This window comes from Acomys russatus, chromosome 16 (genome assembly GCF_903995435.1).
Source record: "Acomys russatus chromosome 16, mAcoRus1.1, whole genome shotgun sequence".
NCBI classification, from domain to species: Eukaryota; Metazoa; Chordata; class Mammalia; order Rodentia; family Muridae; genus Acomys; species Acomys russatus.
In genome coordinates, this window is record NC_067152.1 from 31,473,847 (window position 1) to 31,500,458 (window position 26,612).

Genomic DNA, 26,612 nt, shown 5'->3' on the forward strand with positions numbered 1-26,612 from the left:
GGAGAATGGCACTATTGGGAGATGTGGCCTTACTGGAGGAGGTGTGGCCTTACTGGAGGAGGTGTGGCCTTACTGGAGGAGGTGTGGCCTTGTTAGAGGAAATGTCACTGTGGAGGTGGGGCTTTGAGGTCATATATATGATCAAGCTCTGCCCAGTGTGAAACACACCCAGTGTTCTCCTGTTGCCTTTGTGTCAGCTCCTCCTCCAGCGCCAGGTCTGCCTGCGTGCTGCCATGCTTCCCGCCATATTGAAAATGGACTGGACCTCTGAAACTGTAAGCCAACCTCAATTAAATGTTTGTCTTTGTAAGAGTTGCTGTGGTCGTGGTGTCTCTTCACAGCAATGGAAACCCTAAGGCAGAAACCTGCTTACCTGCTTTTTTTTTTTTTTTTTTTTTGTCTCCCAGAGATCACAGATCTGCTTTCTGTCTCTACAGCGTTGCCTTTTTTAGAAACTGCATATAAGTGGAGTCCTAGGCTAAGATGTCTTCAGGAGGTGGCTTCTTTCACTTAGTGCACATCTTTGCATGGTACTCTCTCCTTTCCACCAATTTAAAAAAAAATAGATTTATTCATTATGTATACAGTATGATCAGATCTCATTATAAATGGCTGTGAGCCACCATGTGGTTGCTGGGAATTGAACTCAGGACCTCTGGAAGAGCAGTCAGTGCTCTTATCCACTGAGCCATCTCTCCAGCCCCCATTTTTTTTTTAAAGCCTACTTTTGTCTGTTTTTCTCTCTAGGTTTTTTGATACTAGGTCATGCTATATAGGCCAAGCTGACCTCCAATTTATAATCCTCCTGCCCTAGTGTACCACCAGGCTTGGCTAGAGATCTCCACTTTTCCTACATGCTCTCTACCACCACACACTATTACCACACTGCCCAGCTCTGATCTCTTTTGTTGTTGTTTTGTTTTGTTTTGATTTTTCAAGACAGGGTTTCTTTGTGTAGCCTTGGCTGTCCTGGACCAGGCTGGCCTCGAACTGACAGCGATCTGCCTGCCTCTGCCTCTCGGTGCTGGGATTAAAGGCATTCGCCACCATGCCTGGCTCAGCTTGGATCTTCTTAATCACCCTAAGTCTTGTTGTCTTGCGATGCAACGAGGAGAAAAATCACGAGTTCACACCCACAGCTGGTCCTAAATGGGACCCAGCTTGCTCCAGCCCATGGAAGCCTGAGATGCATCAAACTCTGGCAGTGGGTAGCAAGCAGCACCAAGAGGAGTCAGGTGGAAGGCAGGTGGGTTGTGGCTCAAGACTGTCAGTCTGGGAGAGAAATAAACACACACACACAAAATGGGAGAATAAAGTCAGTTTACTGAATGCATGGCTCCATTCCACTCAGGGTGGGCTGAGGCCCGAACAGAGGCCCTCAGCGGAGGGAGGCCAGGCTGCTGGGCTGAGGGGCAGCAGCAGGGCAGTCCACTGGGGACTCTGCTGTTTTGCCTGTGCTGGCTTGGGTTGTCCCTGTGGCTGCCCATGGATGCTCAAGCCAGACCCCTGAACGGAGTGGCACAGGTGAGAGTGGTAACTGTGAATACATTGGCTTCAGTTTCAGTAAAGAGAGGGAGGGAGGGAGGGAGGGAGGCACAGGGGACCACAGAAAGGGCATCTGGGTGGAGAGGTCTCTGCTGCCCTCCACGACCAGTTCCCTTGCTAGATGACCCGGCCTGGGTAACCGTTGCTGTCGTTACCATCTCCCGACTCGGAACCTAGAAAGCAAGACCGTCTCTCAGGCTGCAGCCCTCAGGATCTGCCACACGGGGCATAGCACCACTGCCCTTTCTCCGTCCCCCCCTGTTGCCCCCCCCACAGTGGCCAGCCACACACATGGACATGGTGCTTGGAACAGTATGGGGGGACAGACCCTTTAATCTGGGGCTGGGGAAATCTCTAGACCGCCTGCACTGGGGCTCCAGCTGGGGCAGGGACAGCTGGGCTGCAGGCTGTTCTAGAGTTTGCTGAATAGCTGGTAAAGCCCTTGCCTTCTCTTGGATGGTGCTTCCAAGTTAACGCTACTGCCTAACATGATTGGGGGTATGGGGGGGGCGGGAGGGGGTGGTGTGACGGCAAGGAGCAGGGCAGGTGGCATTGCGGGTGGTGGAAGGGCCCAAGTACAGCAAGTTGAACAAGAGACGGGTTCTCCTTATTCTTGGGGAAACCCTTGTTCTCAATACGCCTTTTTGTCTTGGTTTGAGGAAGTGTTCCCAGCCTATGTTTAAAAAAACAAAAACAAAAAACAGAACAACAACAACAAAAAAAACCCCACTTTATCACAGTAGCAGAAGTGCAGGGAACAGGACCGGTGACACCTGACCACTCACATCCATTGCTTCTGGGAGCCCCAGCCAGGCTCGCATCCCAGCTCCCTCACCACGTAGCACTTTCCCCAAAGGCTGGGCTCACGCTCAGCTGGCCCTTCCGGCTTGTCTGGCCCTCTGCTCGTCACCTGTATGCCTATCAGCAGGTGGTTGTGCCCGCTCCCTGGCCTTAGTCTTGGCTACGGTGCTGGTCATTTGTGCCAGCTGGGAAGCAGCTGTCAGAGACGCTGGGTCAGAGCCCTCTAACGGGTTAGCTCACACATCTCAGGATCTGCCTGAGATGACCCCGCGGTTTGTTCAGGGTAAAGGTGTGCAGTGAGAAGGCTGACGTAGGCAGCACAGGGCCACAAGACGGCTGGCATCATTTGTGCCACCCTGTGTGCCCTGATGTCCTGTCCATTCCCTCTGTGTTTACCTGGATTGAACTGGGGTGGCAGGTCACAGCTGTGACTCAGTGCTGGCAGGCCAGATTAACCAAATGCTGCCAACCGGGTGAGTCATGCCAGGTTGTAGGGGCCAAAGAAGAATATGGCCCACGACGGTGGCGGGGGGGGGGGGGGGGGGGGGGGTGTTGGCCTCCCCTGTGTGTACTTCGGATCTCTTGACAGTGTCAGCCATTGAGGACAGTTAGTGTTAGTCCCTCTGTCCTGGGCTCACTCTCCCCTCCCTACCAGTGAGGGCTGTGGGCAGGTAGAGGGAACCCAGCCTGTATTTCCAGAAGAGAACCAGGAGCTGGGTCAGCTCCCAGCTGAGATAGCAAACGAGTGGCAGACAGTAGAGAGAGCATCTGCACGGGAGCGATGAGGAGGGAAAGCAAATAGCCTTCCTTCTTGGTGGAGACTTGTTTTTTGTTGGTGGTGTTGTTGGACCTGGACTTCACCATACAATGCAGGCTGCTCTGGAACTCGCAGCAATCGGCATGGGCGGACATTCCTTTCTAAGCATCCCCTAGGGATACTCTTACACTCTCCAAGGGAGAGCAGCCTCCTGTGACGCAGGTTTAGAAGTCAAGGCTGCCCTTCCGGTCCTGTGCACCAACCCTAGGTCTTTGGGAGCCCTCGCAGGCTGCAAGATACAGCTGTCGCAAAGGGCACTAGGGGGCGCCCCTGTCCAGCCGAACCCTCTCGGACGCGCCCGGCGCTGCAGGTTCCGAACCGTGTAGCGCTCTGGGCGCCTCCAAGGTGGGGCGGGGCCAGGGCGACAGGACCCTCTGCAGGTCTCCCAGCTGGGGACCAAGCCCTGCTGGCTAGCACCTCCCTGTAGGCCCTTTCTGAAGCCACGCTGAGAGTCCGTACCCGGACTCTAGGCTGAGGTGCAGTCTTTGGGAAGCGGTGCGTGCGTGCGGTGACACAAAGGTCTTTTAGACACTCTACCGCCGCCTTCCCAGTTGCACCTAGGCGGCAAGGCCGAGGTTTGGGGACAGCTAGCCAGCATCCCTGGGGTCTCCCTCCAGTAGGGGCCAGTCCATCTGGCAGGCTGTCCTGGACCCCCGCAATCGCACAGGGATTGGGACTCCAGGAGCTCCTTTTGTATAGAGAAGAAAGGGCCTTCCTCATCCCCGAGTGCCGAGAGCCTGGCTCCTTAGGACTGCGTGCCTGGAATAGCAAGCTGGCTTCCCTAGGGTTGCAGTCCGGGCTCCACCCCGGGGAGCTCTGGACTGGTGCAATGTCTCTTCTGGTCAGGTATTTATTTGTAGGGGCAGGGGCGGGGTCCACAAAGCATCCCTGCAATGGGCTGCATCAATCTTATCAGTGGGGGGTGGGCTGTGCGTTAAAGACACATTCCGGAGCCCCACCCAAGGCGAGAGTGGAGTCTGTGGGAGGGCCCAGGAACCTGTGTTTAGGGTAAGTTCTCGAGATTGTTGATGCCAGCGTGGGCATCACTCTCCTAAAGCTTTTACAGCAGGGCAGGCTGTTGTACATTTTCTCGTCGAAGTATCCAGAGAGACCCAGTTGTCCCATCCCTCCAATTCCCTGCGACACTTTTCTCTCTGTGGATAGTCTTCCTTGAGGCTTGTCTCTGAGCTCCCTGCTTTAATTAGGCTCATTTTCTCCAGGGGAATCTCTATGGAACCTGTTTGAAGGAGGCTGGAGACCTGTTGGCTCTGAATCCAACAGACCCACTTAATAGTGTTCAGTGGCATCAAAATCCAATCAAAACACTTGTCAAAGAACCGCTCTTTCTCTGGTAATGGCTAACCAGCCTGCTTTTAGGATCGGGAAGGAAAATCCCAGGCAGGATCCAAGCTGGGGAAAAAAAAAAAAAAAAAAAAAAAAACCAAACCCAAAACGTTTTCATCAAGTGCTGGGTACCAGAGGATCCCAGCGAGGAAAGCACCCTCTTCCTCCTAGCTGACCCTTTTCCTTGCTTTCAGGATGGATTAAAATTCTTATCTGGCCCACACCCAGCGTCCCTGATTGGCTTTTAGCTAAGGCTAGAGGTTCCCAAGCTTTGTGGGGTTATTTTTGCCTCTGGGTGGTGGTCATGACTTCCTTCCACAGATTTAGGTTCAACATGGGGACAGACACCCTTAAAAAGGGGCAGGATAGGATGGACCCCCAAACCTACTTTCATTTTCTTCCGGTCTGGGTTGTGGGTAATTTCTTGACAACTATGAGAGAGAAGACAATGAGACATGAATCATTCTTACAACGCAGCTGTGAACAGAAGTGTAAGTCCCTGCTCTCAGGATGTCCCAGAACTCCTTGCCTGTCTCTTGCCAAGGTGCTCAGGATCAGGGCAGGTGTTCTGCACTGGCGGAGCTCTGCTTGTCCCAAGGACAGCACAGCCATAACCCAGGTCACCTTTGCTGTTTTGGGGCTTCTATATTTGGCAGTGTGAACAGGCTTGCTTCCTTTTAGCAATTGATCTGAACAACAGAATCCCTTTCTGATGGTCCCGGCACGATTTACAGGCTGTGGGCAGGAAGGCTGTGCTAATTGGCCACTTGCCTCACCACTGGCTTTTAAACAATCGCTTGTATTCTCTGCTCTGCAGGAAGCTGCCGACCCATCCAGGCCCTGGGCTGTCTTTGTTCTGACTTTATGGCATTTTATGCCACAATAAGAAATGCTGTGTACTCCGTAGGAGCCCATTGTGCTAGGCTGCGGGGATGTGGGCCCTGCTGCAAAGGGCCTGGTGCTATTTTCCTGGGAAGAACGGGGACTTTGTGACAAGCTGGGGACAAAACAAGGAGTGCTGGGCAGGGTTACTGGGCGGCTCCCTGGCTGGGCGGAGACGGCACTGGTCCACAGGCTCCTTTCTGTGCCCAAGACAGAGCCAGCAGAGGGGTGGGGTTCTGTCCAGAGGAGCAGGCCCTGGTTACCTGTGGATTATACATCAGAGCTATGCTAACCTCCACTGCCTTATGCTCTGGGGAGTGGAAGCAATCTCACCTTGCCCCCCGGAATTTTCTGCCAGGTCCTCATGTCTACTGACCAACCCTCACATGTTACCAGGAGTCCCTTGTCCTGGTGAGCAGAGATCTTTTCCTAACTGTGGGCCAAATCTGTTTTCCCATGTTTTGGGTAGATTTGATTCCTTGAGCAGGAGTTTCTGATTTTGTAGAAAGAGCCTGTGGCACCATATTCCCTCCTAGGTCAGCCACTGTGCCCCCTGACCTCTACCACTAACCTGGCACTTTTACTATTAACCTGGGGCAGAGGACATAGGAGGGCACTGTCTCCTAAAGAGTCAGGGACAAGACTCATACCAGGAGGAAGGCCATGATGGGGGTTCTGGGGGAGCCGACTCTCAATATTGGATGGTCCCATGCGGGTGTGAAAGGGAAATGTGTGAAGAGGGAAAGTCCATTTAGCTTCCCCATCCAGGCCAGACTGTGCCCCATCAGACTAGGGGGCGAGCTAGGCAGCAGCAGCCAAGGCAGCTGGGGTCCTGTGGTCCCTGGAGATGCTCCTGCCACAAGTACCTGACATGAAGAAAGGAAGGGCCAGCTTTCTGCTGGGCATCTCCATAGAATAACATCAGTGCGTCCTTCCTCTGTGCATGCACACACACACACACACACACACACACACGCACGCACACACACACACACGCGCGCGCACACACACGCACACACACGCGCACACACACACACACACGCACACATACACACACACACACGCACACACACACACACACACACACGCACATACACGCGCGCGCGCGCGCGCGCACACACACCACAGTTGGGGAGGGAGGAAGAGAAAACTGTTTATCACCTATACTCTCTCTGCCGGGCTCCTTATCTCTTTATGCCACTGTAACAGCCACTCAGCTGGTTTCTTCCTACCTACCCTCCAGGTGTCTGCCGCACTTATCACCCAAATACCAGGATGTCAATCCCAGGTTGGACACTGTCCAGTAGCCTCCGGAGCCACACCTCAGCCTTCCAGCCCTGCATCCTGCCTACACCTCAGGCTCATTTCCTGCCAGCCCCTGCCATGCAGCGTCTTGATACTCTTGGACCGTGGGGAGTTTTCCGTGGCTCTGTGCCTGTCTCCTGCGCTGATTCTACTTTCCCACCCCACCCACCACAGGCCATCTGCCACACTCGTCAAGATTCAAGAGTCTAGGCATCATCTCATTTGTGAGTCAGCTGACAAAAGCCGTAATGACAAGCAACATTGTTAAAGCAACAAGGGCAAAGGGCAAAGGGCACACTCTGCTGGGTCCAAGGCCAGGCTTCCCCAGCAGCTGGAGAGTTGGATCTCCTCATCTGGTTCAGTCTTCTATCACAACATACACACAGGCTTGGGATCCCCTTGGCTACACATGCGTGTTCTCAATTATTTAATTTATTTAAATATTTTGGGTTTTTTTGTTTTGTTTTGTTTTGCTTTTCGAGACAGGGTTTCCCTATTATCTTGGCTATCCTGGACTCACTTTGTAGACCAGGCTGGCCTCAAACTCACAGGGATCCGCCTCCCTCTGCCTCCGGATTAAAGGCGTACGCCACCATGCCCAGCTATTTGTTTTACTTTGTGTGTGTGTTTGTGAGTGTGTCTACACATGAATGCAGGTGCCCTCGGAAGCCAGAAGAGGGTGTCAGATCCCCTACAGCTGGATTTCCAGGTGACTGTGAGCCACCCAAAGTGGATGCTGGCGGCCAAACTCGGTCCTCTGCAAGCGTAGCGCTCCATCTTAACGGCTGAGCCGTCTCTCCAGCTCCACGTGTTCTGTCTGTAGATGCTGAGCCTCTCGTAGGCAGCACTTGTCTGCAGCATCCCTGTCTTCCCAGGATGCGATTTAGGACCTAGCATGCAGTAGATGAGCAGGATAAACGAATATTCCTTGACTTCTCTCTACAGACTTGTACTGTCCCTTTCTCTAAAATGCAACTCAAGACTTGCCACCTGAAAGAAGTAGATTCCGAGTCAGGAAATCCTTGGGCTGTGAAGCCCGACTCGGCGTCTATTACGCAGCAGACATTTTCCAGGCCCTGGAGAACTGTGGTTCCGTGCCCAAGTTATAAAGAATAAGCAGATACCTCACAGTAGCTTTATTTGGCACCCAGAGTCCCTGGAATCCACAATGCCCACTACACGGTCTGCAGCCACCTGTGAGTCACCCTGTGTCTAAGTAAGAGACTGGTTTAGGAGGCCTGGCTTTACCGTCAAATAGCACAGAAACTGTCTCTTTTTGGGACCACTGGGGACCCAGCAAGTCCCAGCTAGGGGAGGTGTGGTAATGCTTTCACAGTCTCTGTGTGCTCACAGGCCCCGTGGCTTCTCCTGCCCATATGCTGTTTCCCAGTTATTAGTATTTGGGTTGATAGATGTGAATTCTGTCCCCTTAGCTTGACCGTAAGCTCCTCAAGAGAGAAGAGGCACCGCAGCATCATATCACAGGTCACACGGTCACTTTCTTTGATTGAGTCCCATCTGTGAGTGCTAGCTTCCATTGTTGGCTTGACGGCATTAAGAAACACCTAGGGAGCTGGAGAGATGGCTCAGAGGTCAAGAGCACTGACTGCTCTTCCAGAGGTCCTGAGTTCAGTTCCCAGCAACCACATGGTGACTCACAACCATCTATAATGAAGTCTGGTGCCCTCTTCTGGCCCGTACATAGATAAATAATAAATAAATACCCTCTTCTGGTGTGTGTGTGTGTGTGTGTGTGTGTGTGTGTGTGTGTGTGTGTGTGTGTGTATTTTTTTTTTAAAGAGAGAAAGGAAGAAACAGGTAGGGTGGTGATGAGGTACACCATCTATGCGAGGGCTTCTCCAGAGAGAGGTGGGGGGGGGGGAGACCCACACTGAATGTGAGTGGAGCCATCCCACGGCTCCCAAGAATACAAGAAGCCAGGCATAGTGACACATACCTTCACTCCCAGAGTTCTCTTAGAGAAGGAGGAGCAGACAGATTTGTGAGGTCAAAAGGCAGCCTGGTTGGTCTACGTACTGACTCCAGGCCAGCTGGGGATACATAGAAAGCTCTTGTCTCAAAAGAAGAAGAAGAAAAAAAGTCAAAGGAGAAAGGCAGCATTCATCTCTGTGCCGTCTGGTCAGCTGAGATGTGAGTGGGTTTCCTCATGATCCTGCTACCATAGACAAGCTGGTCTCCCTGCCGTACTTTCCCTGCCATGTTGGATGTCTGTCCCGTCAAACTATGCTCCAAAATAAATCCTTATTTCAGTATTTTATCACAATGACAAGGAAGTGACCAATCTTTCACCTCAGCCCCTGGTTCAGCACAATGCAGGGTAGAGTGAGAAAACGGCGGTCACCCCATGGACAGCATTTATCACGAGGGCTCTTCATGAGACACAGACAAGAGGTATCACTTCCCTGGTGCCGGTAGCAAAGGAGGAAGGTTTTTCTTCCAATTTAGGGCAGAGCTACCCTCGGACTCTGCGAATCCTGGGACAAAAATCCACAAGAGTATCCATTTGATACTGTCTACTGTCTTCCTGCTTTCATGTGGGTGTTTCTTTTCTTTTTTTTTTAAAGATTAAATTAACTCAGGAGGCAGAGGCAGGATCTCTGTGAGTTCGAGGCCAGCCTGGCCTACAAAGTGAGTCCAGGACAGCCAGGGCTACACAGAGAAACCCTGCCTCAAAAAACAAACAAACAAACAAACAAAAAATTAATTAATTTAAAAAAGGAATTCTTTTGAATGATGTACATGTCTATGTCTGTCTATGGGTATGTACATGTGAGTGCAGTGACTATGAAGGCCAGAAGAGGGCGTGGGTCTCCTAAAGTAGGAGTTACAGGCTGTTGAGAGGCCCCTGATGTGGGCATGCACAGGTTCCCTGCAGGAATAGCAGGAACTCTTAATGGCTGAGTCATCTCTCCAGCCCCTGTGGAAGCCTCTTCACTGCCTATTTATAACCAGTTACTGCCTCGTGCTTGGAGTGGGTGAGATGCATTTCAGGGTTTCCCAAGTTAAATGTGAGCTGGTGATGAGAAGAGTGCTGCTTGGTCCTTTCTGGTCCCTTCCGCCCTGGTTCCCAGCTTGCCTTTGGCCCAGCTTACTCCTTTTCCAGAACAGATTTGCCAGAAGTTTCCTGAGAGGCAATGCTGTAGGGCCTTGATTTTCAGCCACCAGACTGTACTGTTTGGTTTTTGCATGTTTGCTTTATAGCCCCACTGGATGATGCTGCTGCTTGTGTTTGCTGGCCATCTGTAACCCACAGCAACCCGGATGCTTTGAAGTTCCATGTGTAATAAAAAGTTCTTTAAAAGATTCAGGATTATGAAAATAAAGTTGCAGAAATATTAACAAAGGGTCATTTCCTGCTTCTGCTACTTTCCCTCTTTAAAAAAAAGTATTTTTATGAAGAATTTGTCTCTGCATTAAAACCATGGGGAAGTTAAGGAAGGGGAGGCCCAGGTCACAAAGAGGGTGAGATTACTCCAAAGATAAGCTGGCAGACACCCAGCCTGTTTTTTGTCATTGAGCACTCAGGGTCTAAAAAAAAAAAACTTAACCCAGAAAAAAAGGAGAAATGGGTCTACAATTCCTGTGAGCAGTGATTTGAATTCAGCATTTTCTCTTTTAGAGACAGGATCCTCACGTCCTAGGCCTTGAAGTGGCTATGTAACCCTAAAGATGTCTGATCCTCCTGCTCCTGTCTCCAAAATGTCACCAATCCTGGCTTGTGTGGCTCTGGGGACCAAACCCAGAGCTTCTTGGAGGCGAGACAAACACTCGCTCGATCAACTAAACTGCACTCCTCCCAGGCCCACAACACAGCATGGGCTTTACAGCTTTGTTTTTGAAATAGGGTGTTGCTATGTAGACCATGCTGGCTTTGAACTCTGACTTCCATCTGCTCCTGCCTACTGAGGTGGTGAGTAAGGGCCCCCGAATGCAGTGCTTTCAGAAGTGGTTCTGTGCAGCTCACCATGGCCCACGGAGCTGCAGGAGTGTGGGGTGTCAGGAAAGGCTGCACTCCAGCCTCCAGCCAGTGATGGTGTTGGGGGATGTCTGCACTTCCCTCCACCAGAGGAGGAGGAAAGCAGAGAAAGGAGAAGAAGAGGAGAGAGAAGGGAGTAAAGAGAAAGAGGGGTTCAGGGCTGGAGTTGGCTTGTTCCACTGCCACGCTGGCTAGCCCTCCTGTCATGCCCCGACATGAACAGAGGTCCTGGGAGCCCCCCCAACACTGGCAGTGCAGTCAGCCCCTGGCATGACTGGGTGGTTCTCCTTTTCCCACAGGGTTCTTGTGTCATGTGGCCATGGGAAGCCATGTGATGAAGTGGGAAGTCCCCAAGGGCTCAAATGGGGGCGCGCGTGCACGCGCACGCACACACGCGCGCACACACACACACACACACACACACACACACACACACACTGCACATATTGTACCCTGGGGTCTAAACCAACAGTCAAAACTGACATCTCAGAGTGTGGCTACTCACTCCTTCTCCGGTGTGGAATGCCCTGCTTTTGCACAGCTTCCGTTTGCTTGAACAGAGCACACCCACCCTCACAGAGTGTACACTTACACTTAACAACAGCATTTTGCACACCTCTGTTTGGGGCCGGCGGGGGGGGGGGGGCCGGCACGGTGGTTCTCCCTAGAGACTCCTTCACTAACATGACCACTGACTACTACCTAATTACTAGCATTTGACAGTAAGCAATCACGTGATTCTGCCTGCCAGAGACCACAGGCCACTGCACATACACTTAGCGGCTACTAAATCTTAGGCCTAACAGAGTGACAGTCCCAGACCTCATCAAGTGATCATGAGGACTTCAAGAGATTGCATGGCTAAGAACCAGCATCCCTGGTGTTGTGGGCTGTGCCGTTGGCTCCTCCTGGAGCGGGACTTACCCTCTCTCTGGAAGCCTGTCTGTAGTTCAGTGACATGAGTTCTGCAAACCTCTGCTCATACAAGTGGAGCAGCAGCACCAGGTACAAGCCCGAGTTCATCAGCTCGCTCTGGGCCTGCAAGCGCAAGAGAAAACCCAGAAGTTCATCTCCAAAATATTCCCCGGGCTCAGGCACAGGTAACAAACCAAGGGGAAGCGAGAAAGCCCAAGTCTAGAGCAGGGCCTGTCTTCGGGACCCAGGGAAGGAGGCGGCCCAGGGTGGAGGAGCACAGCTAGGCCCCTGTTGCTCTCTGCTACCCAGGGCAGGAGGCTCTGAGAAAGTCCCACTTGCCAGGCTGAGTCCCGGAATCCCAGAGACTTCACTGAACCCAGTGCTGTGGGGTACACAGGGCAGGGTGCCTCAGGGCTCGCTGGTGGGACCTGACTGCCTCATCATGTCAGGGAGAGCACCCTCCCTGGTCACAGACAGCTATGGCCGAGGCCAAGCAGAGAAGCAGAGAGGCTGGTCAAGTGCGACATTGGAGGGAGATAGTTTTGTTGACAGGTGGCGGGGGGGGGGGGGGGGGGTGTTAATGCAGAAAGGTGTGTGTGTGTGTGTGCGTACGTGTGTGTGTGTGTGTGTGTGTAGAGAGAGAGAGAGACAGAGACGGAGACACACACACACACAGAGAGGAGAGAGGAGAGAGAGAGAATAGGCCATGGTGGGGGCACAATTCTTTCCTTGCTGGTGTGACTAAAGTATGCCGGTAGGTGTTTGTTTTGCATTTTAAAAATATTTATTTTCAGTATTTCCTACACGTATACACTATATTTTGCTCACAGCCATCCCTCAGTCTCCTACTAATCCTCCCAGACTCGTCCCCCTCCCCACATTATATCCTTTTCTTATTATTCATCTCTTATAACCCATCAAATCCAATTCTACGTTATGTGCACGCATGTGTGGCCATCCGTGGGACTTCCTACGGGGCCACACTCACTCCTGAATAAAACTGGCTCTCTCCTGGATCAGCCACCAAGGGCCAACAGCTCCTCTGCTAGGGGTGGGTCTGATGGATGCTCCCCCATCCCTACCGCTGTTTGGGATTTTCACAAAACTTTGGCACAGGCTGGGAAGGTGGTGAGACCAGACTGGGCAGAAAGTTTGGATATCACTCTTTTCCTCTTTTCTCTTTCTCTCTCTCTCTCTCTCTCTCCCTCTCCTCTCTCCTCTCTCTCTCTCTCTCTCCCTCTCCTCTCTCTCTCCCCCCCCCCCCGCTTGCCCCCCACCCCCCACCCTGTGTGTGTGTGTTTAACTGTGTAACTGCTGCTGTCCTGGTCAGTAAAGCTCTCAGAAGACACACTTTACAATCCCGCCACATGGGTGGGTGTGCATCCTTTTCCTAGACCCTCTTTTGCCTAGAGAACAGGCTCTGGACCTCAGTAGCTCTTCATGGCCTTAGCAATGATCTCACCTCGTCCTTCAGCTTGTCTGGTCCTATTTACCTCCCTATACATGGTAACTAACTAGGGTCTTGGCAGGTGCTGGGGACCTCCGGGCCTTTGCTCAGCCTTTCTTTGGTCTGTTGTTTATATATATATATATTTTGTTTGTTTGTTTGTTTTGTTTTGTTTTTGTTTTGCTTCCGAGACAGAGTTTCTCTGTATATCCCTGGCTGTCCTGGACTCTCACTTTGTAGACCAGGCTGGCCTCGAACTCACAGTGACCCACCAGCCTCTGCCTCCCGAGTGCTGAGAGTAAAGGCGTGTGTCACCACGCCCGGCTTCATGCATATATTTTAAAAATTGTTCTATCACTTTCTCTATAACTTTGTTACAGTTTTCAGAGGCGTCACTTCCTGTGGGAGCCTTCCTGGTGAGTCTCATTTGTCCCAGGCATTAACTCCCTGGCTCTTAGACACTGGTCTCTGTTTTGCACTCCATATCTTGTGCTTGTAAATGCTTCTGCTGTTTGTCGGCAAGTGGGCTGTGCTTGCTTCTTCCTGTTGCTTGGAGCAGGAGCTGCAATGGGAGGGCTGGACATCCGGCCCATGTCTCTGTGCTGCAGGGCCCTTCCTGAGTCATCCCTCCCTGGAGCACTCCCCTCTGCAAGGAGAAGAGGGGGATGGGGCACCCTACCACCCTCATCTGTCCCCCACCACCAATCCCATGGGTGGTGGTGTTCCAGGCTGGGTCAGCCCGTGCTCAGGGACCCACCTAGCCCCCGGGGAGGCGGGGGGAACTCCTCTGCAGAGGCCAGGGCGCTTTACAGCATCCTTGGGAAGGGTCAGAACTATTGACAGTACTCAGGTTAACAAAGCGCAGATGTGACAGGGCGTCCACCTCAGGCACCTCATCTTCCTGCAGCTGCAGCGCTTCACTGGCCTGGTGGTCAAGGGCAGCTCAGGAGGCTGGCCAGAACCCAGGTCTCCCAGGACCAAGTGGCCGTCAGGAAAAGCTCAGAAGCTGAGCAAGGATCGATGTGCCCTTCCTTGTGTAGTTGGCTGTCTCCGGTTCTTGGTGTGACAAGTGGCCTCAAGGTCACTGTGAGAGGCCTCTGTTCTGTCTGCCTTTCAAGGCTGAAACTCAATGGTCCAGAATACTTAGGCTCCTATTTTTAGCCTTTGATTGTATGTGTGTGTGCTCAAGTGCCTCTGACTTCTACCCAAAGCTGGAATCTGGCTTTTTTTATTCACATTTTCTATTTCATCCATCTCCTTGCATTCCTCTTCCCCACCGCAACAAGTCGGTGCTTGCTGCCTCCTTTCAGGACTATAGCCAAAGCCACCTCCTCCAGGAAGCCTTCCTAGCATGCCTTTTAGGTCCTCCACTACAACCAAACCTTGCTCCTTTCTATGCCAAAGGGTTTTATCTGTTGCAGGGGTGTGTGGTGGGTGGGGGGGGGGGCTTTTGAAGCAGACTCTGTGGCTCAAAATGACAAAGCAACCATCCAGAAAACGGCTTGTAATGCTCCAGTTTGTCAAAGCATTCAGGAAGATCATTTACTTTTTATGGCTCAATGAGACCCGGAGGCATGCAGATGGGAAAATACCCGCTAATGTTTCTTGCAGATAATTTGAAAAGTCACTTTTAGTAGATTGGCCTCTTCTCAGTTCCGTGGGAGGGAACCTGTCACTCAAACCATAAATACTCTTTGCATAATGAGCTGCTGACAAGGGCTTTGCTGGCCAATCAGAGAGGCGTGTTGGCCTGCGACCTAGAGTCACCCCTTCCGTCCACTGCAACAGTCTGTTCACAGGGTTCCTGGGGGCTACACTTCGTAGAGCTATTTACTGGTGCCAGCCTTGACCCAGTCACATCACACTCTGCCTCTCGTGCGGAGTTCCCTTTGCCACCAGCCTACAGTCAGGTTGGGGACCCTAGGACAAGGAGGCATGGGGCACCCTGGACAGGAGCTCTGAGAGCTTCTCTGCCCACTAGCCATTCCCTTTCCCCCCAGCTCCTATCTTTTGTGTGTGTGTGTATGTGTGTGTGTCTGTGTGTGGGCATGTGTGTGTGTATGTGTGTGTGTGTCTCTGTGTATATGCACGCACACAGGTAGAGGTCAGAGGAAATCTCTGCAGAGGCAGCTCTTTCTTTCCACCTTTGTGTGGTTTCAGGGGTGGAACTAAGCCCTTTTTGAGAGACAAGCATCTTTACTAGGTGAGCCACCTAGCCTGCCCTTCCTTTGATAGTCACTGTGGTTAAGAGATTTGCTTGCTTGGAATCCCAGCACTCAGGGAGGCAGAGGCAAGCAGATCTCTGTGAGTCCAAGGCCAGCCTGGTCTACAAAGCAAGTCCAGGACAGCCAAGGCTACACAGAGTAACCTTGTCTTGAAAAAAAAAAAAAAAAAAAAGCAAAATAAAAACATTTTCTCTGCTGTAGAGAATGAGAATCTAGCTAACAGGGCAGAAGCTCAAAGCTCAGCCTTCAATGAAACCTTAGGTGTGTTCCAGAGAAGCCCAGGGTCTAAAAGTGATTAGGTACTTGCACGTGGTCCAAGGGCATCTGTCTTTGGCTGAGATGAAGCAAGGTCAGGCCTGTGCTACAAAGAAATGACTGCCAGAGGGCCACCATAATCCTCCTGTGTGCCACGGCAAACATGGCAGGGGCACACCTCTGGGAGACAATGGGAGTAGTTCCTTGGGTGAGATGGGCGGCCGAGGGCCCTCCGACACTGTGACTTTAGGTAAGCAATACAATTTTAACTGTGCAGTGCCAGGGTGACTCCAATTCATAAAAGGGGACTCGTGACCTCTGTTCTGCCTGTTTCCTGCAGGCATTATGTAAATTGAGCTAACACAGGTGGCCTCAATATTTTGCAAAACAAATACATCCTGTGGGAGGCAAGAACTAAAAGTGTGATTTGGTGAACGCTGTGCCTGAGGTCTGTGGACACCCTTCTGCACCTGGACTCCTGGTGTCTGGCCCAGTGCCTGGGGCACAGCATGGACTCAGCAAACAAATGCACAGGTGACCCAGGTGTGACCCTCACCTTTTCCATAGCCCGGGCTCTGTGCCCCCCTCCCCTCTGTGCTCTTAGTTAGAAGACAGTCCTGGTCTTGGGCACTCCCATATATCCCAGCACTGTGTGGGGCATACAGTAGGTACTCAGTAAAAGCTTTGACCATTAACCTTTTATATTATGGATATTTTCCCACAATTGAAAACAAATGACACCTGTCTGCATCCCAGGCCAGTGGGCTTCAGCATTTGGACAGGAAGGTTACAAGCTGTTGTTAGGGTGGTAAACCATGGGGGATTTTTACATGTCTTTGTTGTTGGTTTGTGTTTTTGTTTTTCAAGACAGGGTTTCTCTGTGTAGCCTTGGCTGTCCTGGACAGATTTGTTGACCACAGAGATCCGCCTGACTCTGCCTCCCAAGTGCTGGGATTAAAGGCGCACCCCATCACCGCCCGGCGTTGTTGTTGGTTTTGTAAGACAGAGTCTCTGTAGCTCATGCTGGTCCCAAACCTGCTATATAGCTGTCAAAATGTTTGCAGAAAAAGGTCTGAATACATAAGAGTCAAATTTAGTTCCCTGTAAGGGAGACATTTGGGTTAACAATTTTTATAGTTTTAAAATTATGTGCTTTGCAATTGTGATTGTTAATTTTTTGGATCATGTTATAAAGGTGGGTAGGTTTAAGTTATAATGGTAATCCTGCACTAGACTCATGTGACAAACATTTGTTGACTGTATTTTATAATAAATATTATTGACTGCCTCTAGACCAGAACAATGCATTACAATAGTAATCCAGGCACAAATGCAAACCACATATGCAATTTGAAAATTACAGCAGCCATGTGAGTTTTTAAAAAACCAGTGAAATTAATATGAACAAGGTATTTTATTAACCCAGTATATCTAAAACATTATTTCAATGTATAATTATAGCTATATGTTGCTTAAGCACAGGGACACATTCTGGAAAATGTGTTGCTAGGTGATTTTCCTGTGTGACCGGCCATCAGAGTATACTCACACAGGCCCAGATGGCATCTCCTGCTATACATGGAGCCCTCATGATAGCAAGCATCCACACGGGCAAGTCCAGTGTTTGCTGAAAGGGTGTGAAGCTGCCTGGTCTATAATCCAAACTTATCAATGTGACATTTACTGACTTATTTACTTACTTGAGTGTGTAACACGGTTGGTGCATAGGAAGAGGGCAAAGACCACTTTTGGAAGTCAGTTTTCTCCTTCCACCAAGTGGGTTCTGGGGACTGAACTCAGGTTGTCAGCCTTGTGCTGCAGGCACCTTTACCCATGAGACATCTTGCTGCTCCCAGAATATGGCTTCTATTTTTGGTATTAATTCTTTAAGAAAGTTTCCATTTTGCTTCCAGTTTTTAAGACAATTTTTTACAGAGAATGGATTTCCAGGCTGGCAGGACCTTTAAGTATTTCGTTCCACTTTCATGTGGTTCCTGAGACATTGGCATACATCTTTGCTTTTAAAAGAGTTTTTAGATTCGTTTATGTGTATGAGTGCTTTGCCTGCATGTGTGGATGTACACTGCATACATGAAGTGCCCATGGTGGCCTGCAGAGGGCGTATGAGCAGACAGCTGGGAGCCGCCTTGTGGGTGCTGGGGAATCGAACCTGGGTCTTCTGGAAGATCAGTGCTCCCCCAAGGCTCTTCCTGCTGTGGTGCATGTGTCAGCGGTTTGGTCCCCGGGGTGGCAGTGTTGGGAGGTGGGAGCCTTTAGGAAGGAGAACCTAGGGAGGTCCTTAGCCATGTGCGCTCTCCGAGGAGACTGCTGAGAGCCAGTTTCTTCCGCTTTCTCCATCTGCTTCTTAGCTCCACTACACTTCTGCACAGTAGGCTTCTCTCACCAGAGACCCAAAGTAATGGGGTCTCTCAACCTTAGACTGCAGCTTCCAGAGCAGGAGCCAAAACACAAGCTTCAGGGATTTCTTTATAGCAATGGAAGCTGAGTAACACCCGCTCTGTATGAAGGTGGGAACCTTATCTGAGGAGAGGACAGGATGGGCGAGAGGTGAGGGAAGAAAGGACAGCTCAGGGTACACAGGGGTTCCCGTGACCTTCACAGCCAGCAGAATGACCTTCATACAGTTGGGTGTTAGTCAGCCCCTTGACTCAACAAGACCCAGTAGCCACACTTGGTTCAAACTTCCAGGAGTCTGACCATGAGTGGTTTATTTTAAGCACAGGGCAATTTGGTGAAAACTTTTCAGGGCCTAGTTAGCTCAGTCTCACGTGCCAACAAAGCAGACACAAACCTTCCTGAGGAACAAAGCTAAAAACAGATCAGATGCGACTATGTTGAAACACTTTGTAAAGTTCATAAAGATAGGATCTATAGATTAAAAAAAAACCCAAGCTTACAATAAGTGTGTGATGAAAAAAAAAAATGTCTCTAGCCACAGAAAGCACGAAGGTCAGCAGGCTATTAAGTGCCTCTTCTCCAGCCTCCCAGGTGGATAACAGGCATTGTGTTCTGTCCCTTGAGAGAACCACCCTGTGAGCCAACATGCCAGGCTCCCCTAATGCCTATGTGTGAGCACAAGGACCTCTGTGAGTCCTACAAGGGTATGTGTGAACATGCATATGAAAACGCCATACTAGAACCCGTTGCTTCTTTCTGGAAATTATTTATTGTATGTATGAGTGTTTGCCTGTCTGTGTACCCCATGATGCCTGGCGTCTGCAGAGGGCATCAGATGCCCTGGAACTGAAGTCAGGACAGGAACTCAAACAGGAAAGGAACCTGGAGGCAGGAGCTGATGTAGAGGCCATGGAGGGGTGCTGCTTACTGGTTTGTCCCCATGGCTTGCTCAGCCTGCTTTCTTATAGAACCCAGGACCACCAGCCCAGGGATAGCACCACCCACTGTGGGCTGGTGCCGCCCTCTTCAATCACTGATTAAGAAAATGCCCTACAGCTGGATTTTGTGGAGGCATTTACTCAATTGAGGTTCCTTCTTTTCAGTTGACCTAGCGTGTGTCAAGTTGATATAAAACTAGCCAGGGCAGGAAGTATAAATTTAACATAGAATTATGTGATAGTTTACTTTTCTGTACCATGTATTTATTGTGTATTTATCATGTACAACATGTATTGATTAGTAGAACCAGCCTCCTTCTCACTAGCCACGTGTGGCTTGTTGCTTCTCTATTGTAGAGCGTAGTCTAAATAAAGAGATTGTTTGCCTGAGAATTAAGTGATTAACTTTTTCCTTGGGCATAAATCACCTTCCCACCCGAGGTTAATTAACTTTTTCACATTCTCAGCAATGTACTCCAAATGCCCCAGGAGAGTTTTCCCCACTTATCCCACTCCCCAGTTCCCTGGGTGTTAAAAAGCACACAGTAAGCATTTATTTCATGCTTATTAGCTTTAGGTAATGCTGGTCCTCATTACCCAGGTTTACTTGATATTTAAGTTGGGGACCGATTCCTCCAAGACCTTGAGTTAAGTTTTGGTTGTTATTATTAAATTACTTCAGCAAATTTGGACCTGAGGCTTGCCCAGACTTTCTTGTTGTTTCAATGGGTTCAGTCGGCTACTCCACCTTCCCCTGTGTCCCCCTAAGAGCAGGTGGATGTCAACCCTGGATGGCCGAGACTTCTCAGTCCTCCAGTGTTTCAATTTAATGGCACACCTTCTCAAAGTGAGCCAAAGAGATCTAGAGCCATATTCCACTGGGGCTTTTGTAACCGGTAGACTAGGGAGATCAAGTTGCTTTCTGCACGAATTTCTAACCTACTTTACTTATAATTAAAGACTTGTTTATTTTATTTATTTTTTGTGTATGAATGTGTGCATGTATATGTATGTATGTGTGTGTGTGTGTGTGTGTGTGTGTGTGTGTGTGTGTGTGTGTGTGTGTGTGTCTGGTGCCCACACATGCCAGAAGAGTGCATTGGATCCCTTGGAACTGGAGTTACAGACAATTGTGACCCACCTTATGGGTGCTGGGAACCCAACCCAGATCCTCTTCAAGAGCAGCAAATACTCTCAACCACCGAGCCACCTCTCTAGAGCCTCTGCCTACTCTAGACCAGGGAGAAAGTGGCAGTGATGTGCCTTACCCGGGATTGCTGGTGCTTGTGGTAGAATTCGGTCATGTTGAAGTCGTCCAGGTCGACTAGTAGGCCTTGCTTACACATCTCACAAGTTTTTACAGTGCCTAGGTCTGCTCCTGGAATTAAGAGTAAGAACCATATGTAAGAGAGTGGATCAGAAGTTCTTAGAAGTTCTTTCAACACACACACACACACTTACGCACCCCACATACATACATACACACCCCACACATACATATACACACACACCACACAGACACACACACCACACAGACACACACACCACACAGACACACACACCACACAGACACACACACCACACAGACACACACACCGTACACACTTTTAGGTTATATGCAACCCTGAGTCTGTTTGTGCCAGCATTTTGGGCAGGTGCTATTTTGAGACTGAGCTTGTGTGTGTTATGAATTCCAAGCTTCAGTGGTTTTCATTTGAAGTCAGTCATCTTCTGGAGAAAGTGACCTTGCCTCTGAGCTCTGGACATCTTTTTCCTCCTGTGGTCATTTATTATTTGAGCTTCAGGCAGGTGAAATCTCCATGATGTCTAAATAACAGATCTTGTTTCTATCTAAATATGTAAACATAATGGTTCATAAAATTGGAATTGCTACATGGAAGCAAACCCTCTCTAACACTGGCCTTTGCAAGTGGAGTGACTGTTGGACCTACGGCCTCCCTCACCCCTCGCAGACCTGACATAGCTCTGCAATAAATAAATTAATGTCAGACCCACAGCAGGCGGTATCCTCAGCCAATGGCTTGGCTGCCAGATATACCTTCGCTCTCACCCGAAGAAAGAGAGACGGGCCCAAGTGAGGGTTCTAGTTACAGGGGTGTCTGGGGCCTGCAGAAGCCTGAGGCCAGTCTCCTTTGGGACAAGGGGTAAGAGAAGGCTCCTTGCACTGCTGTTCTTATGGACACGTGACCTGTGCTTGCAGTACCATGGCTGTTCTGGGGATACAGAAGTGCCACATAGTTCCTCTGGTACAGGTGCAGCATTTAGTTAGTGTTTCTTGCTGGGAAACATTATCAGTCACCTGCATCTATTTAGTGATCAGGGCTTTGCAAGCGTATGCCCCAGTTCTAGGTTTCTACTGTAGATATAAAGAAATAATAAATCATAGAGACTGTTAAAGGGTGGGAGTGAAAAGTTTATCTCCCCGTCTGCATTTTGTATGCTTGCTTCTATTTGTTTCTTTTTTCTCTCCTCCCTCCCTGCCTCCCTCCCTCCTTCCTCCTCCTCCTCCTCCTCCTCTCTCTCTCTCTCTCTCTCCCTCTCTCCCTCTCTCTCCCCAAAGTCATCAACAATGCTTTTGGTGGCTGCCCCCCGCCCCCCCATGGATCTTCCATTCTAATCTTGCTGAACACATTCTAGCTCTAAGAAAGTATCATATTTAAATTGCCTTTTCTTCTTCTTCTTCTTCTTCTTCTTCTTCTTCTTCTTCTTCTTCTTCTTCTTCTTCTTCTTCTTCTTCCTTTTGGTCTGTGATAAATGTTTAATTGGCTTGAATTTCTAGTAAGGGAAAGCCTCTGCTCGGCTGTCGTAGAATGCAGTTCCCTAGGAGATGCAGCCAAGTGGCTGTCAGGTCAGCTGTGACTGCTCGCAAGTGTCTCTTATGACAGAGAGGGCTCATGGTTTGTTGGCAAGGAGGCAGAAGGGGAAGAGTTGCTGGACCATCACTGAGATCCTAGGCTCTCCTCCCAGCCATCTGAATGCATTTCTGTCCTAACTGCACGGCTGGAGGGTCTAGAAAGAGATTAGCATATATATGTTTGGGGAGGTGAGTCAAATTGGGGTTCCATTTATGTGTCTATGGGTGAACACTTCCCAGTGCAGCTGCTTTGGGGTCACCTGCGATCCTGCCAAGAACCTCATTTGTGCTCTGTAAGCCCAGTAAACTCCCTGGTTCTCCAGGTTAGACTTCAGTGGGATCATTCTTTGGTTTGTCATGGCAGCTTTGTGAGGAGGTGTGATGTTTGCATCTCCCCAGGGAAGGGGCAAGCCACCGCAGCCACTAGTAACCATAGTCCACCCTCCCAAAAGTCCCCTCCCCCAGCCAAGATTGAATTCTTTGCTTGTAGATGTAGATTTAAGCATTTGAGGATTGGTTCTATTTCTTGTGGAAGGGAAGAGGCAGCCATGGAGGGAGAGTGTCAGTTAATATGATTCCCCGATGACATGGAGAAGGCAGACAGCTATGACTGTAAGGCTCCCGACCAGCTTATCAGACCAGACACAGATAAGGATAAGAAAGAGGAGAGAAACAGGGCCTGGCCGAGGGGTACCGATCCCAGGGAGGGCGGTGTGAAAGAAACAGCGGGCCCCTTTCAGTTGACCAGATGCTCTAGCCCCTCCCTAATTAGAAAAGGCAAAGAAACCTGGTACTTTCTGCCAAGAACACTACAGCCAACCTCCCATGTGTCTGCACTTAGGTTATCACTTCCTGGGGTGACTGAGAAGGGTCTTCATGCCCAGCTATGAGATCAGACTGACAAAATTGCCACTTGTCAAGCTCTTTAATAGAGATCTAGAAAATCCCAGTGACATGCTTCTTACCCTCTGGCAGAATTGCTTGCACTTAAAAAAAAAGTATGTGTGTGTGTGTGTGTGTGTGTGTGTGTGTGTGTGTGTGTGTGTGAGAGTACCCACAGGGGCCAGAAGCAGGAACAGCAGATCCCTGGAGCTGGAGTTCCAGGCGGCTATAAGCTGCCTGATGTGAGGTGCTGGGAACTCAACCTGGGTCCTCTGCAAGAGCAGCAAGTGTTCTCAAGTGTGGAGTAGCCATCCCCTGGTTGGGTTCTTAGGTGACACCCCTCCCCACCACAAATGAAGTACATGTCTCTGTGTGTTTTGGGGGTGGCAGGTCTCGCATGATGGACCAGCTACTAACTGGACAGGGCTACCTACTGTAGGCTTGCCGGGGGTCTCCTGGCAACCCATGTCTGTCTCCCTCCTTCCTCCTAGAAGGTAAGCTTTGTGGAGACCTCAAGCAGGAGGAGAATTTGTTTCCAAGATTCTCTCAGATTTAAACACACACACACACACACACACACACACACACACACACACACACACACACACACTCCACGTTCACTTACCCCTCCCATCACAGCATTTATAAGCAAGAATCCTGTGCTTGGCCGTGTTCCCCTGACAGTGAGCTGCTGACAAGGCTCCCAAGCCCACACTGAGGCGTCTCAGATTAATTATATGCCGCAGCACGCTCGCTTCTCTTCCTTCCCCACCTACCTGATGTTATTTTCACTTTCAGCCACTTTTTCAGGCACTCTTGGTGAACAAACTGCAGGCTTCCAACACAGCCGCAAGGCTCCAGGAGGGGGTTGGTTGGGGAACCCCCGGCTATCTGACAGATGCGACACAAGTCTCCCTCCTCCTCCTCCGAGTCCTCCTCCAGGAGACTAAACAGAAAACAAGGCCTCGTAACCAGGAGTCCCCCATGCTTGTTGTTTCCACAAATACCATTTCCCAGGGCATTCATGGGAGAAGGAAGAAGGAGCAATCAATCCCCATGCCTTGGCTGTCTGGGTTTCTGGGGCTCATCCACTGTGCCTTCCCACCCCGTGAGGCTCTCTCCCGGTGGAGTTATTGATCCTTGATGTGTTACAGAGAAGTGTGAGCTCAGGGGAAGGGACCAGCAGCACCAATCAAGAAGTGAGCAGTGAGATGGGACATGTAGCTCAGTGGTTAGGTGTTTGCCTAGCATGGGGGAGGTCATGGCTTCAGTGCCCATCAGTATGAAAGGGGATGGGATGAGGGATGAGGCCTATAGCAAACACTGAGCCACTCTCTCTTGCCTCAGCCACCTTGAGGAAGCCGGCTGTGTAAGCTGGTACACTCACAGGAGCCATAGTCAGAGCTTCTGTGTTCAAAGCTGGCCTCTGAAGCTTTTGAATTATGTTAAGAAATGCAAACTCAAACAACAACAACAATAGCCCATGTCATTAGCCTCTGTGCTGTATAAAATAAGAGAATAAAAATACTAGAAGAAAATAATTATGGCCGCCTGAGTGGTCTTTGTGTGGTAGCAAGTGCAAAGGCTGTAAGGAATGACATCCTAGGTTTGGCTGGAATAACTTTAAGTTTTCTGTGTGTGTGTGCATGTGTGTGTGTGTGCATAGGCTTATACAGGCCAGAGGTTGATGTTGGGTATTTTCCACCATTGCTCTCCACCTTATTATTATTTCTCCTGAGACAGGGTCTACTGTGTAGCTTGGCTGGCTTAGAACTTGCCATGTAAACTAATTGGGCCTCAAACTCCTAGAGATTGGCCTGTGTCTACCTCCTGAGCACGGGGATTAGATACACGTGCCACTGTGCTGTGCCGTCCATCTGTTTCACCTTGATTTTTAAGTCAGGGTCTCTCACTGAACCTGGAGCATAGCAGTTGGCCTGACTGGCTGGCCAGCGAATACCAGGGATTCTCTGGTCTCGGCCTGGAGTTTTATGTGGATTTTGGGGTCCAGCTGCAGACCTCATTAGAGCACAGCAAGCACCGGACCAACCAAGCTCTCTTCCCAGCACCTGGAAACTCCTTAAAGTGCAACTTTACAATGCACATTGTGAACCTTATACATGTGTGTCCCCTTTGATCACAGGTGTGTATTTCTCTTCTTTCTTTCTTTCTTTTGTAGACCAGGCTGGCCTTGAACTCACAGTGATCTGATCTGCCTGCTTCTGCCTCCCAAGTGTTAGGATTACAGGCGTGTGCCACCACGCCCGGCTGACAGGTATGTGTTTCTAGGTAAAGCAAGTGGGCTATGCTCTGAAAGGAGACTCAGCAAAAGGCAATAAACATCTAACATAAACCCAGGCGTCCTTAAAAGACTGACGCAAAACTGTGAGATTTAAAACAACATTAAAAATACAGGGTTTGAAATGAGAGGGATGAAAATGTTATTCACATTCAAAACTATTTTCTACATAGGAAACCCAATCTACAGACAAAGCCCTGAGCTTAACAAAACACAGAGAAAGTAAAAATTATTGTCAATTACGTTTCTACACATGAGCCACAAAGAGTTAGACTTAAAAATATCATTTCGACAGCAAACAGCAGCAGCAAGTGAAAGAACTAGAGATGAAGCAAAGGGCTTTTGTGAGGAAAGTGCTAGAAGAGCAGAGAGACACAAGGGGAGGGTGCTGCCATGCAAATCGAGACTCAGCCTGTCCAAGTTGTCAGCACTGCTGGAATAGCACAGAGGTTCCGTATGGTTACACTGCCAGAGCCCCCAGCGGCAGACTCAATTGTGTCGTCAAGGATTCTAAAGACTGTGGGAGGAAGGCTGCTAAGACGTTAGGATGCCATGACACCAGGTCAGGGAAAGGTGAGGGCCGCCAAAGGAGCACAACAAATCCCTCACACCTCACACGGGCGGGCCGCAATCCCTCACACGGGCCAGAGGGCTTGCTCAGCGTCTACAGAACATGGCAGGTGGCTGTGTAGACCAGTAGGGACAGTCTCAGGACCACTGCTTCTTCACAAGGGAAAACCCCACAAGTGCCCTGTGTTTGGGAGGCAGAGGCAAGCACATCCCTTAGGAGTCTCAGGCCAGCCTGACCTATAGAATGGGTTCCAGGCCAACCAGGGCTGCATGGTGAGATGTTAGCTCAAAAGAAACAAATCTTCGCTTGTGAAAATTTCCTAAGACGGACACTTTTGAAATGACAAATAGTAAGATGTTAAGACAAATACTTCACAAGTGATAGCTGCTTAATGCAGAGGCCCATGCCTAGAAACACTTGCACTTTAAAAGAAAACTATTCTTTTTTTTTTTTAATTTTTAAATTTTTATTTTTTTGAGACAGGGTCTCTCTGTGTTGCCTTGGCTGTCCTGGACTCACTTTGTAGACCAGGATGGCTTTGAACACATAGCGATCCGCCTGCCTCTGCCTCCCGAGTGCTGGGATTAAAGGCGTGCGCCACGACGCCCGGCAAGAAACCTATTCTGAGTCCAAAGACATCCAGACATCTGACAGGCATGTCTGAAGCTGCATCTGGGGATTGGTGAAGATGGGTGGGTATGAGGTCTCTTGGCCTTAACCATGGATGCTCTTCTTGGAGCTTATTTAACTATGAAAAGAGAAGGCGCCGACAACTAGGAAGCTCTTAGCAGGGTAGGTGTGGAGCCGCCTGTGATCCCAGAACTTGAGAGGCAGAGATGGGGGTTCTGGGGGAAAGCTAGCCAGACTGGTTCACACTGGAAGGCTCTGGTTCAGTGAGAGAACCTGCCTCAATAAATACAGCGGAGAGTGATCGAAGAATTCACCTGCTGTCAAGCTCAGGCCTCTATGTGGTCAGGTACACAAATGTACTTGTGTACACACAGAGTCACTAATAGACACACACACACACACACAGAGGCAGGAATGCACACATGTGTGCGTGCGTGCACACACACACACATAGGTGCACACACAC

At 50.0% G+C, this 26,612-nt stretch overlaps 1 protein-coding gene across 3 annotated transcripts in view; it reads right to left on the minus strand.

Annotated features, from left to right (window-relative positions):
- Positions 1 to 1,284: 1,284 nt before the first annotated feature.
- The window catches only part of Marchf10 (membrane associated ring-CH-type finger 10), a 103,175-nt gene continuing 77,847 nt past the window's right edge, over positions 1,285 to 26,612 (minus strand). For all 3 annotated transcript variants that reach the window (XM_051158872.1, XM_051158870.1, XM_051158871.1), the window contains exons 7-11: positions 23,423 to 23,592; positions 20,158 to 20,267; positions 11,616 to 11,729; positions 4,896 to 4,938; positions 1,285 to 1,718 (exon numbers count right to left, since the gene is read on the minus strand). In XM_051158872.1, the coding sequence (XP_051014829.1) occupies positions 1,663 to 1,718; positions 4,896 to 4,938; positions 11,616 to 11,729; positions 20,158 to 20,267; positions 23,423 to 23,592 (493 nt within the window). In that variant the 3' untranslated portion in view covers positions 1,285 to 1,662. The remainder of the gene's footprint in view (positions 1,719 to 4,895; positions 4,939 to 11,615; positions 11,730 to 20,157; positions 20,268 to 23,422; positions 23,593 to 26,612) is intronic.